This window comes from Pelodiscus sinensis, chromosome 31, assembly GCF_052426305.1.
Source record: "Pelodiscus sinensis isolate ZL-2025 chromosome 31, ASM5242630v1, whole genome shotgun sequence".
NCBI classification, from domain to species: domain Eukaryota; kingdom Metazoa; phylum Chordata; order Testudines; family Trionychidae; genus Pelodiscus; species Pelodiscus sinensis.
Genome location: NC_143082.1, coordinates 3,396,417 through 3,410,186, shown reverse-complemented (window position 1 = coordinate 3,410,186; position 13,770 = coordinate 3,396,417). Strand labels below are relative to the sequence as shown.

The following is a 13,770-nucleotide window of genomic DNA, read 5'->3' as shown; positions in this document are numbered from 1 at the left end:
GCGGACGGACGGACGGAGGGATGGACGCCGGGGTGTGTGCGGACAGACGGAGGGATGGACGCCGGGGTGTGTGCGGACGGACGGAGGGATGGACGCCGGGGTGTGTGCGGACAGACGGAGGGATGGACGCCGGGGTGTGTGCGGACGGACGGAGGGATGGACGCCGGGGTGTGTGCGGACGGACGGACGGAGGGATGGACGCCGGGGTGTGTGCGGACGGACGGACGGAGGGATGGACGCCGGGGTGTGTGGACGGACGGACGGAGGGATGGACGCCGGGGTGTGTGCGGACGGACGGAGGGATGGACGCCGGGGTGTGTGCGGACGGACGGAGGGATGGATGCCGGGGTGTGTGCGGACGGACGGAGGGATGGACGCCGGGGTGTGTGCGGACGGACGGAGGGATGGACGCCGGGGTGTGTGCGGACGGACGGAGGGATGGATGCCGGGGTGTGTGCGGACGGACGGAGGGATGGATGCCGGGGTGTGTGCGGACGGACGGAGGGATGGACGCCGGGGTGTGTGCGGACGGACGGAGGGATGGACGCCGGGGTGTGTGCGGACGGACGGACGGAGGGATGGACGCCGGGGTGTGTGCGGACGGACGGACGGAGGGATGGATGCCGGGGTGTGTGTGGACGGACAGAGGGATGGACGCCGGGATGTGTGCGGACGGACAGATGCCGGGGTAGATGGATGAGCGGTACAGGCCGCACACGGCTGGCTGCTGGGGGCGCTGGGCTGGGGCCAGGAGGAAGCGCCGCTGGCAGGTGCCGTCTACACGAGGTGGCTTTCAGAGGCCGCCCCTCCCCAGTTTTTGGAGGGTGCCGGGGTCCATAGTTTTTGCTCCTCGTCCCGTTCTGAGGGCTCAGATGCAGCCCTTGTGTTAAGAGCCAGGGGGCTCTGCCCCCAGGCCCTTTCCCAATCCAAACACTTGGGCACCAGCACAGGGCTGTGCCCTGGGGCTCAGACACCCACCCCAGTGGCAAGTGTGGAACCAGGCGATATGGCAGGGGGCAGGGCAGTGCTGCCCAGTGGTCTGAGACTGACTCCTGCATTCGATCCCTGGCGCAGGAAGTAGAAACCAGGAGTCCCGGCTCCCAGCCCTCCCTTCTGCTCTAGCCACTAGCCCCAGCTGCCCCTCCCAGAGACAGGAGTCCCCCCCGCCCCGGCAGCCTCAGCCAGTGCTGGCAAGGGGCACTGTGATGGGGAGGGGGGCAGGTAGGAGCAACCGGAGTGAGTGACTGGGCCTGGCTGGCATCTCCGCATTTGTAGGTCAGGCAGCTAAAGTAGGGCAGCGCCAGCACCCCGAGGGCACCTACGTCAGCAGCCATAATTGACGGCGTGGGGGAGGGAGTGTCTGGCGCAAGCCGTGGGGTGGGGTAGGGGTAGAGGACATGAGGGGAGGGGGCCTATGTGGGTCAAGGGGACCAAGGGGCATCCCAGTTCTCACAGGGAAGGAAGGGTGGAGGGCCTGGGAAGAGACGGAGGGAGGGGCCCCTCCAACAACACAACATACACACAGACACACAACATACAGATAACACAACACACAGACCAGTCTCCTTCACAAAACAGCAGAGTACACCATGAACACACGCACAAGACAACACACACATGCAAAATAACACCAACCACCATGCACATGCATGCAAAATAATACTGACAAAAACCCAACACAGAAACACACAAAATAACACACTCTGCGCAAAATACACCCACCCACAGACACACACACACACTCTGCAAACAACACACATAGGCATGAAAAAAGACAAAATAATTTGAACACGCACAGAACAGCCATAAACAATGCACATAAAACACAGTCATGTGAAACCATACACACACACACGCATGCATGCTGTGCACACGGCATAACACACAGTCAGCCCCCCCCCCGCATGACATATAGACAAAGCACCATACACAAAAATGTGCACACACACAAGAACATAGCACAACACAGCCATGGGTGTGGTGGGGGCAGAGAGCTTCCTGGGACCCCCCCCTTCCATGGGACATTGCCCCCTTCTCCTGCTCACTCGGATAGGTCTGGGCGGGGGCCCTGATCCCCATGGGCTGGGGCTGGGGCTGGGGCGGAGGTGAGGGCCAGGGCGTAGTCGGGCGACGAGACGGCCATTGTTGTCATGGCTGGGCAGAGGCTGGGGTTCATCCCCACCCACGAGTCCTGCTCCCAGCTTCCCCCACACCTTGCTCTAACCATTAGGCTCCACTCCCTGCCTAGAGCTGGGAATAGAACCCAGGAGTCCTGCTCCCAGCTTCCCCCACACCTTGCTCTAACCATTAGGCTCCACTCTCTGCCTAGAGCTGGGAATAGAACCCAGGAGTCCTGCTCCCGGCTCCCCCACACGCTGCTCTAACCACTAGGCCCCCCGAGAACGCAGGCTGTGGGGGCCCCTCCCAAGAGCCTCCCCCCCAAGTCAGGGCAGGATAATCCCTGATTAACAAGGGCAGGAAGAAAGCACCAGAGAAAGTAGGTCACGCACTGCCCCCCCCCCCCGCCGGGCTCCCATTGGCACCACCAGTGCCCGGCCTGTTGCCATGGCAGTGCCTTCCTGTCCCAGCCACTCGGCAGGAGGCTTAGGCCGGGGGGGGGGGGGGGTCTCATTGGCGGGGGGGGGGAGCGGAGAGACGGGGGGGGCGGTGATGCCTGTGACAGCCAGGCGGGGGGAGGGGGAGCTGAGGCGGCTGGGGGGTGGGGAGGGAGCATGGTGCTCTGTGGGGTGGGCTGGGGGACCCCAAGCAATGCTTCAGGGCTAGGACAGCCGGGGGGGGGGAGCCGCTGCAGGGGGCGATGTGGCACCGGGCCCCATGGGATGTTATAGGACTGGGGGGGGGGGATCATGGTTCTAGGGTGCAGAGCGGGGTCCCCTATGACACTGGGGGGGCCCATAAGAGGCTGGGGGGGGCAATGTGATGGTGCAGGGAGGGGTGGGGTGGCACACGAGGTTCCCAGCTGCTCCTGGCCTCCCCCAGCCATTGGGAAGGTCCCAGGGGGCTGCTCTATCCTGGGGGGGGGTCACAAGAGGAAACAGGGCTCGGTGCCCTCTATGAGCCAGGTGTCCCGGCTCCCAGCCCCATCTGACTGGATCTTTTGCCCCTCAGCTCCTGGGCTCAGAGGGAGGGTCACAGTCCGGGGAGGGGGTGTCTCAGCATTAGGGCGGGAGCAGGGATGCCACCGCTGGGCTGGGGCCAAAGAGGGAAATGCCCCCCCACCCCCCAAAGCTGTTGTGTGGGCTGGGAGGGGCTGGGGCACCGACGGGGAGCCAGGATGCATGGTTTGGGGGCAGATGGGGGGCACCCCCATAAATCAGGGGAGACAATGGGGCTGGCTGCCTGCCCCCACTGTTGCACGGCAGGTGCTGAAGGGAGACGCGACCTCAGGGACCCATGCCCAATTCTGGCCCCTCTGCCCCACAGCTGGGTCATCCTGGGGCAGACAGAGCCCCCAGCTATGGTGGGCAGCAGGTACAGGGCTCCTGACAGAAGGCCCTTCACAGGAGTGTGGGGGTCACTGGGGATCTGCTTTGGGTCGTCTCAGCTGGGGGGATTTCGGGGTGTAGTTAGGGTCACAGTGGAATTGTGGGGGGGCTGCCAGGTGGATCTGGAAGGTCACAACTCAGGTGTCAAATGGGTCCCCCTGCGCCGCTTCAGTCCAACCCCCCCCAGCTCCTGCTCAGCCCTGACCCAAAGGGCTGACGGGTCCGTGTCGCAGCGGAACCAGAACTGCCCTGTTCCGTGGGCCGGGGCAGAACCTGGGGTCACGCCACCATGATGCCGGGGGCCCGTTTCCCCCGGATCTGGCCCTGTGAGCATGGCCGTCTTGGCTGCCCGAACCAGCACCGCCGGGTGGGGTTCGGAGAGGGCCTGGTCCGGGGGGGGGGGTGCAGTGTAGCATCGGGAGGGGCTCAGAACTGCCCCCCCACAATGTAATTAATGCTGTTGGGGGGGGCATCCCTCAATTTCACCCCTGCCGGCTGGGTCCCCCATGGCACCGCCCACCAGCCGAGTGCAGGGGCAGCCCTGAGCGGGGGGGGGGGGGCAAATGCTCAGGGGAGGGGGTGGAAGCCCCAGGAAAGGGGGAGGCCCATGTGGGGGGGCTCAATTGGGGTGCAGCTGTGGGTGATGGGGCCACTAGGCCTCTTTCAAGTAGTTCCCCCACTCTGCATTGGGTGGGGGGAGGGGAGGGAGGCTGAGCCCCAGCTAATCACTGCAGCAAATGGAGGTGGGGGGGGGCACTTTTGGGATGACACGCCCCCCCCCCCCAGATGCTGCAGTAAAGGGGGTGTGGGTGCTCTCCCTGCTGATGCAGTGGGCTGTGAGGGGAGGCGAGAAAATCAACCTCCCCAAAAGCTGCAGCTGAATATGTAGCCAACCCCCCTTCCCCCCCCCAACACACCAAGCTGGGACTGTGCACTGTGCTGTACAGACTTTATTATTACATGAGCACATGGCTGCTTTCGCCTGTGTGAGGACAGGCAGAGCCTGCCTCTCCCCCCCACCCCCCCACCCCATGGCTCCAGGGGCAGGGACACATCACCCCCCAGCTGAGCCCCCCCACTGGTGGGGCCCTCTCATATACATGGGGGCTCTGGAGTGGGAATGCCCCCTCCCATAGCCAGAGTGAGTAGGGTTATAGCACCTTCTGGGGGGGGGGGCATAAGGGATAAGTCCCCGCCCCCGTTCCCTCCTTGGGTATCATCCCCCCAAGCTTCATTCTCCTCTGCCTGCCCCACAGACTGGAGAGGGGCATGGGGACCCCAACCCATGAGACCCCCCCAAGTGGGGGGGGGCTGGCTCCCAGCTGGAAAGGCGCCCCTCTGCTGGTTCCTCTGCAGAGGGGGGGGTGCACCTATCCACTGCATGCAGGGTCCATTAAGGCTGGACTGATGGCATGGGTGAGACAGAGATGCCCCCCCCCCCATGAGCTGTGTGAGGATCCTACAGCTGGGGCGTGCCTGGGCAGCTTTGCCATGGGGGTGAGGAGGCCTGAGCTGCTTGTGGGGCAGGGCATGGCCAGGCCCCACGGCTTGATCTGCGCTCGTGGCCGCACTGGGCATTTGCATAGCGAGAATGGTGCCCATGGGGAGATGCCCCCCCAGGGCACACAATGGAGGGGGTTGGGTGGCATCAGCACTGGGGGAAGGGAGGGGGCGCAGGCATGGCCCTGCTGGGATGACGACATCCCCACGGCCCCCTTCATGACATCACACGAGCAGCCCTGGATCCATGACATCGCGCCGGCCTGCTCATGACATCACCAGCCACCTCGTGATGCTGCCGCTGCTGCGCAGTGACATCAGCAACCCTGCCCCCGGAATCTGCGGACCCATTAACCCTTCCCTGGCCAGGCTGGGGCCATGGCATGGAACTGGGGAGGGGGGAAGTCACAGTATTAAGCCCTCAGGGTGGGGCTGCGTATATATATTATATATAGATATGTATAGGTACTTTACACAGGACATGCCATTCACGGGCCGGGGGTCGCCAGGGCCCCCCTACGAACATGGAGCTTAGAGACTGCGGGATTGCTCGGTGCCCCCTCGCCCCCCCAGATGGAAGCAGCTGTGATGGGGGCGGGGCTTTGTGTAAGCTCCTTGCTCCCTCTCACTGAAAACCAGACAAGATTCCTTTTGGGGATCCTGTGACTCCCAAAATTCAGGGGTCCCCCCTGGCTCCCTGGTGGCCTCTATGCTGTGTATGCCCCCCCCCTCAGTGCCCCACCCCGTTCTTCTCCACGGCAGCAGGGGCTGGGACTTGTGGGGCAGGGCCCCCTCCCGTCAGCAGCATCGCTTCCTGGGTCTTCCCCTCCACCAGGCCCTTCCTGGGGGGGGCCAGCCCATTCTTGGCACCCTCAGGGCCGGGGGCTTTGGGGGAGGGGGGCTTGGCTCGGGCTCCCAGCGAGGTGTGTTCCTCCACCACCTCCAGGATCAACTTCTCCTTGGGGGAGCCGGCCTGGTTCTGGGGGCGCTTGGGGGGCTGCTGGCTCTGTCCACCCTCAGCGCTCTCCTGGGGCTCCACCACCAGTGGCACGGGGCCATGTGGGGCCCCCTCCACCTCACCCCTCCTTCCCTGCTCGTGCTCCTGCACCGGGCTCAGGGCTTTGGCCGGGGGCCGGGCGGGGGTGGCGAAGGCTTCTTCCGTCTGAACCCCCTGGTGTCTCCTGCTGCCCCCCACTGGGTCGCGGGGGCTGCCGGCCCCCTCAGCACAAGCCGGGCCTTCCTTGGCGCTCATCTGGCCCCCGCCGGCCGTGCCCACCGCCTCCCCGGCTCCAAAGCTGAGGGCCGACTCCTGCCGGCCCAGCCGCCGGGCGGCCACCTGCCTGCTGGCCCCCTCGCCGGCCCCGGGGCTCTCGCCGTCCGACTCGGCCAGGCTCTGCAGGCCGGCCTCGGGGTGGAAGTCCTTGCGGTAGTCGGCGTGCGTCACCTCCAGGCTGTGCTTGCGCACGGCTCCTTTCTTCTCCGAGCCCAGGGGCGAGCCCAGCTTCTCGGCCGACTGCACCCGCTTGAGCAGGGGCGAGCGGGGCGGCTCGGCGCTCTTGGGTCGGGGCCGGCCCACGGGGGGCGAGGAGTGCAGCTTGGCGGGGAAGCTCTGCGTCGTGTGGGAGCTGCCCACCGTGTGGCCGGGCAGCGGGGGGGGCGAGGACTGGGTGGGCGAGGGGGTGTGGGCCAGGGGCGAGAGGGGGATGTTGCCGGCCGACTTGCAGCGGGCCGAGCGGTACTGGCGGTGCAGCTTGGGCGACAGGCCGTGCAGGGTGCTGGGCCGCATGTGGTGGGAGGAGGTGGCCGGGGAGTTGGGGGTGCTGGAGGCGGGGGAGCTGCTCTGGGACGAGGCGCCTGCGGAGAGAGGAAACCAGGAGGGGGATGGCTCAGACCCTGGGTCTCAGCGCCCGGAGGGGGGCAGTCCAGGGGGCAGTCCCGTCACACAGAGCTTGGTCCCTCTCCAGCCCAGAGGGTCCCTATGACGCAGTCCCGTGTGCTGGGGGGGGCGGGAGAGTCCTGGCACACAGAGCCCCCACCTCTCCAGCTGGTCCTCTGTACCTCTGACCCCCCCAGGGCAAGTGCCCCCTGGACATACTAACTGTGTCAGCCTGCCCTAGATCAGAAGTGGGGCAAGCTCTACCTGCCCTCCCCTGCCCCATGGATGGACAGACAAGTGAGATGCGGCTGCCCAAATGACACAGACGGACAGACAGACGGGTGCCCTCCCCCCAGTTCTCTTGGAGCACTAAGCTTACCCCATCTCTCTGATCTCTGGGGCTTTGAGCCTTTACCCCCCCACTACCCTCCTGGCATGGGGGTCCCGGGCCTGGGTGGAGGAGCTGCCCTTTGACAGACCCAGAGGCTTGGAGGGACATGGACGGGGCTGGGGCGCCACCTGGTGGAAGGAGCAGGCCCTGTGATGGGAGGACAGCCTAGACTGTAGGGGTCCCCCACCCCAAGCCCTGCCCACACCTGCCCCCCCAGCAGTGGGGTATAACCTGACTCACAAAGGTAGGAAGGTGGCTCTGAAGCCCCCCAACTCACCCACACGGTGCCCTTCTGCATGGGGGCCAGGAGTGGGGAAGAAACAGCGACACCCCCCCATGTCCCTGTGCCCCCCCCAGCTCCCAGTGAGGTGCCCTGGCCCTCAGGAATTCCCCCCCTCCCGCCATGCCCCCAGGAGCTGTGCCCCATGCTCGTACCGAGGTAGGCGGAGTCGGGGGTGGTGCGCAGGCTCTGGGTGGGCGAGCGGGCGCTCAGGCTGTGGGTGGGCGAGCCGGGCAGGCTGTCGCTGGAGGAGAGCGAGCGGCTGAGCGAAGAGAGGCTGCGGCTGGTGTGCAGCAGGTTGGCCTGCTTGGTGATCTTCCGGAAGAGCGAGCTGCGCTTCTTGCTGCTGGGGGAGGGTCAGCGCTTGGGGGGGCGAATCACCTGCCCCAGACCCCCCCTGCATGCCCCCCGCCATGCACCCAGCACCCCCCACTTCCTGTCTGGCACCCCTTCCTCTCACCTCCCTCACAGCCCTCCCCCTCCTGCCCCAGCCCCAGCCCCACCTCTCCTGCCCCTCCTTGCTGGTGCTCCGCTTGTTCCTCCGCGCCATCTTGGACTTGTAGCTGCTCCTGCGGGCCGGCCCCACGCGGATGGACGTGTTCTCGAAGGGCGTCGTGGTCACCATCACCTTGTTCCCGCTCTGCCACGAGGGACGGGGCGGGTGAGGGGGGAGGAAACACCCCCCCATGCCCATGAGCCAACTCCCCCCCCTGCTGGCCAGGGCACCTGGGCACACAGCTGGGCTCCATGCGCCACCGTGGGGCAGGCGCTTGTATGAGGCCCCACGCCCCAGACACCATTCCCAGCATGCACTGCTCCTTATGCCCAGTATCCCCCCTCCCCAGACACCATTCCCAGCATGCACTGCTCCTTATGCCCAGCATGCCCCCTCCCCAGACACCATTCCCAGCATGCACTGCTCCTCACTCCCAGCATCCCCCCTCCCCAGGCACCATTCCCAGCATGCACTGCTCCTCACTCCCAGCATCCCCCTCCCCAGAAACCATTCCCAGCATGCACTGCTCCTCACTCCCAGCATCCCCCCTCCCCAGGCACCATTCCCAGCATGCACTGCTCCTTATGCCCAGCATCCCCCCTCTCCAGACACCATTCCCAGCATGCACTGCTCCTCACTCCCAGCATCCCCCCTCCCCAGACACCATTCCCAGCATGCACTGCTCCTCGCTCCCAGCATCCCCCCTCCGCAGACACCATTCCCAGCATGCACTGCTCCTCACTCCCAGCCCCCAGCCCTCCCCAGACACCGTTCCCAGCATGCACTGCTCCCTACCCCCAGCATGCCCAGCCCCCAGCCCCACCCCCCACTCCCGAGCCACTGACCTTCAGGATGAGCTCCACCACCTCAGTGTGCACCAGCCCGTGCACGGGCTCCCCGTTGACGTGGGTGATGAGGTCCCCGGCGCAGAGCCCCGCCTCGTGGGCCGGGCCCCCCTCCTCCACGTGCTGCCGGGCAGAGGGCAGGGTCAGGCTGGCCATGCTGCTTACCCACAATGCAACGCCCCAGCCAAGGGCCCAGGGCCCCTTCCAGCATGCAACACTCCGCCCAGGGTACAGAGCCTTTACCCACAATGCACCTCCCCTGCCCATCGCTGGTGCAAGGGCCGTATCCAGAATGCACCGGTCCCAGCCTTTCCCAGCATGCACTGCTCTGGCAGAAAGGTGTGAAATCCCTTACCCAGCATGCACTGCTCTGGCAGAAAGGTGTGAAATCCCTTACCCAGCATGCACTGCCCCCCATGGGGCACAGGACCCCACCCCCCACCCACACTGCCCCCCATGGGCACAGGCCCTCGCCCAGCCGGGCCGTACCCAGACGATGTGATGCACGCTGTAGACGTCGCTGTCGCCCATGTAGACGCGGATGGCGCGCAGCGTGAAGCCGTACTTCTTGCCGGAGCGCTGGATGGTGATGGGCGAGCGCAGGGCGGTGACGGCAGGCGAGTAGTCGCGGCTCGGGGAGGAGTCCCGCGAGGACGGGTTCGAGGACAGGGAGCGAGGCGACATCGGGCTGGCCAGGGGGGAGCCACCGTGCGGCTCCACTGCAGAGAGACGGTGCGTGAGCCCAGCACCATCCTCCCCGAGCACGCTCATCCCTGCTCTAACCACTAGATCCCACTTCCCTCCAAGAGCAGGGATAGAACCCAGGAGTCCTGCTCCCCCAGTGCACAGTACTGCTGGGAAGCGCTGCGTGCTGCTCGCAGGGCGGGGGCAGAGAGGAGAAGGCTTCGGGTGCTCCCCTGCCCCCAGGTCCTAATTGGCCCTTTTGCCCACCCCTGGCTTAGAGGTATCAGTGTGGGGGTACTTGCAGGGATTATGATGGACAGGGTGGGGGCGGGGGTACCTGCGGGGATCATGACGGACAGGCCAGGGGTACCTGCGGGGATCATGACGGACAGGCCGGGGGCGGGGGTACCTGCGGGGATCATGACGGACAGGCCGGGGGCGGGGGTACCTGCGGGGATCATGACGGACAGGCCGGGGGTGGGGGTACCTGCGGGGATGATGACGGACAGGCCAGGGGTACCTGCGGGGATCATGACAGAGAGGCCAGGGGTACCTGCGGGGATCATGACGGACAGGCCGGGGGCGGGGGTACCTGCGGGGATCATGACGGACAGGCCACGGGTACCTGCGGGGATCATGACGGACAGGCCGGGGGTGGGGGTACCTGCGGGGATCATGACGGACAGGCCAGGGGTACCTGCGGGGATCATGACGGACAGGCCAGGGGTACCTGCAGGGATCATGACGGACAGGCCGGGGCCGGGGGTACCTGCGGGGATCATGACAGACAGGCCGGGGGCGGGGGTACCTGCGGGGATCATGACGGACAGGCCGGGGGCGGGGGTACCTGCGGGGATCATGACGGACAGGCCTGGGGCAGGGGTACCTGCGGGGATCATGACGGACAGGCCAGGGGCGGGGGTACCTGCGGGGATCATGACAGACAGGCCGGGGGCGGGGGTACCTGCGGGGATCATGACGGACAGGCCGGGGGTACCTGCGGGGATCATGACGGACAGGCCGGGGGCGGGGGTACCTGCGGGGATCATGACGGACAGGCCGGGGGCGGGGGTACCTGCGGGTATCATGACGGACAGGCCAGGGGTACCTGCGGGGATCATGACGGACAGGCCGGGGGCGGGGGTACCTGCGGGGATCATGACGGACAGGCCGGGGGCGGGGGTACCTGCGGGCATCATGACGGACAGGCCAGGGGTACCTGCGGGGATCATGACGGACAGGCCGGGGGCGGGGGTACCTGCGGGGATCATGACGGACAGGCCGGGGGCGGGGGTACCTGCGGGGATCATGACGGACAGGCCAGGGGTACCTGCGGGGATCATGACGGACAGGCTGGGGGCGGGGGTACCTGCGGGTATCATGACGGACAGGCCAGGGGTACCTGCGGGGATCATGACGGACAGGCCGGGGGCGGGGGTACCTGCGGGGATCATGACGGACAGGCCGGGGGCGGGGGTACCTGCGGGGATCATGACGGACAGGGCGGTGGCGGAGGCAGATTTGATGACCTTGCCCCCGGCCCGGGCGCTGCGCCTCTCGCTCGCTGACTCCCCAGACAGCTGCTGGTGCCGGGCGCGCCGGAGCACCAGGTCGTTGGTGGCCTTGGGGGCCTGGGGGTCTGCATCCTTCGGGGCCTGGGTGTCAGCCCCTTTCTCCCTCTCACCTGTGGGAGAGAGCAGGGGTCTCAGCCGCAGGGCACAGCCCCTCCCTGGGGCCCAGGGGCAGGGCAGCCCATGGCTCTGCACCCAGAATGCACCTCTCTGCCCCCCCCCAGTTGTGTAGGGCTGGTACCCACAATGTGCTGCCTCTCCAGAGCTTTCCAGCCTGTTCCCCAGAATGCACCTCCCCCCACTCTGCCCGGCGAGGGGCCTTTACCCAGGGGGAGGAGAAATTGCCCAGGGGGGACGACACGCCGCACCCCACCCATCGCCTGGCTCCCATCCCGGCTTGCCCCGAGTGCCAGGTCCTACCCACCGGCCTCCGTGTCTCCAGGGGCAGCAGGGTCCTTGGCTCCACCCGTGCCCCCCTCCTTGCCCTCAGCTCGGGGCACAGCTCTGGGGCCCCCATTCTCCCTGGCGGGGCCCCTGGCCTGGGGCTCGTCGTCGTCCTCCAGTGGCGTGGCGAAGCGGCTGGTGTCCATGAGCGCCGAGAAGCGGCGCCGGGCGCCCAGCGGGGGGCTCGACTCGCTTTCCGGGTAGGAGCACTCCGAGGCCGAGAGGCGCTTCCTGCAGCACAGACACGGGGCGGGTGGGTCAGGCCTCACAGCCCTCCGGAGAGACCCCCAGAGCCCTGGCTCCCAGCCTCTGCTCTAACCCATACACCACACTGCCCTCCTGGTGCCAGGAGAGACCTCTGGAGCCCTGGCTCCCAGCCCCTGCTCTAACCCATACACCACACTGCCCTCCTGGTGCCAGGAGAGACCTCTGGAGCCCTGGCTCCCAGCCCCTGCTCTAACCCTTACACCACACTGCCCTCCCAGTGCCAGGACTGGCCCAGCAGGAAACCCAGCCCAGAGGCTGTCTAGCCTCCTCCTGCCTCCTTTCCTCTTCCAGGAAGTCCCCCCACTCACAGCTCTGGGGCGCCCCCCCCCCAGCTCTGTGTGCCCCCCCCACTCGCAGCTCTGGGGCACCCTCCCCCCCTCTCAGCTCTGGGGCACCCCCCCACTCACAGCTCTGGGGAGCCCCCTCCCACTCACAGCTCTGGGGAGCTCCCCCCCTCTCAGCTCTGGGGCACCCCCCCACTCACAGCTCTGGGGAGCTCCCCCCCTCTCAGCTCTGGGGCACCCCCCCACTCACAGCTCTGGGGAGCCCCCCCCCCACTCACAGCTCTGGGGCGCCCCCCCTCAGCTCTGGGTGCCCCCCCCCACTCGCAGCTCTGGGGCATCCTCCCCCCACTCACAGCTCTGGGGAGCCCCCCCCACTCACAGCTCTGGGGCACCCTCCCCCCACTCACAGCTCTGGGGAGCCCCCCCCACTCACAGCTCTGGGGCACCCTCCCCCCACTCACAGCTCTGGGGAGCCCCCCCCACTCACAGCTCTGGGGCACCCTCCCCCCACTCACAGCTCTGGGGAGCCCCCCCCCACTCACAGCTCTGGGGCACCCTCCCCCCACTCACAGCTCTGGGGAGCCCCCCCCACTCACAGCTCTGGGGCACCCTCCCCCCACTCACAGCTCTGGGGAGCCCCCCCCACTCACAGCTCTGGGGAGCCCCCCCCCCACTCACAGCTCAGGGGAGCCGGTGCGCCAGCTCTTGTCCCGCAGGGTGAAGCTGCCCAGGCTGTCGCGTTTGCTCAGCTTCTCGTCTTTGTGTTTGCTGCTCTGGTCCCGTTTGGTGACGCCCGGGCCCTTGGGCTCGTGCTGGGAGAGGTGCTCCATGCTGCTGTACACCTGGGGGGCAGGGGCAGGGCAGTCACACACCCGACTCCAGCCCCACACGCTGCTCTCCCAGCCAAAGGGTTGCACCCACAGACACAGCACACGCATGCACTGAACCCCACCGTGTATGGGGAGCCATGGCCCCGTGCCCCCAGCCCTCGGCGTTACGGGCCCCCACCTTGCTGAACCGGGGGGAGCAGGAGGAGAACTGCCGGATTTCCACAGGCTCATCCTCCGTCGTGTCATCCTCGTCATAGGAGTTGATGTGATGGTACCGGTCCGAGCGGGCTGGAAGGGGAAGGGAGATAGTAATAAACAGCCCCCCCGGGCTCCACCCCAGAGCTGGCTGCATCTCAGAGCTGGGCACAGGAGCTGTGATCCTGCCGTTCATTCCCAGCGCTCCAGCGGCCCCATGGTGCAATGAATTTGCTGGCTGTCAGCAGGCCGGGCACCCATGGCACAGACCAGCCCCCACTGGCATTAATGGCCCCCCTCGCCACCCCACAGGGATTGAACAGGCCAGAGAGACCGAGGTCCCTTCTGCCCCCACCACAAAGCTGGCTTGGAAGAGAACCCCAGCCCCAAACCTCCCTTCAGATAAATGGGATGCAAAGTCCCCTGGTGGCAGCCTGAAACCCCCCTGCCTTGCCAGAACCAGGAGTCCCTGCGGCTCCCAGCCCTAACCACTAGACCCCAGTCCCCTCCCAGAGTTGTGATAGAACCTATGTGTCCTAGCTCCCAGCCTCCCCCCCAGCTCTAGCCACTAGACCCCACTCCCCTCTCAGAGTTGTGATAG

The 13,770-nt window shown here is 66.7% G+C and overlaps 1 protein-coding gene across 4 annotated transcripts in view; it reads right to left on the bottom strand.

Annotated features, from left to right (window-relative positions):
* Positions 1-4,438: 4,438 nt before the first annotated feature.
* MAST1 (microtubule associated serine/threonine kinase 1) overlaps positions 4,439-13,770 on the bottom strand; it is a 54,008-nt gene continuing 44,676 nt past the window's right edge. For 2 of the 4 annotated variants that reach the window (XM_089774625.1, XM_089774623.1), the window contains 9 exons: positions 13,153-13,262; positions 12,823-12,986; positions 11,574-11,824; positions 11,059-11,262; positions 9,384-9,613; positions 8,895-9,017; positions 8,057-8,193; positions 7,709-7,899; positions 4,439-6,860 (listed from right to left, as the gene is read on the bottom strand). In XM_089774625.1, the coding sequence (XP_089630751.1) occupies positions 5,737-6,860; positions 7,709-7,899; positions 8,057-8,193; positions 8,895-9,017; positions 9,384-9,613; positions 11,059-11,262; positions 11,574-11,824; positions 12,823-12,986; positions 13,153-13,262 (2,534 nt within the window). In that variant the 3' untranslated portion in view covers positions 4,439-5,736. The remainder of the gene's footprint in view (positions 6,861-7,708; positions 7,900-8,056; positions 8,194-8,894; positions 9,018-9,383; positions 9,614-11,058; positions 11,263-11,573; positions 11,825-12,822; positions 12,987-13,152; positions 13,263-13,770) is intronic. The other 2 variants (XM_089774624.1, XM_075902402.2) reach the window with 2 other exon arrangements.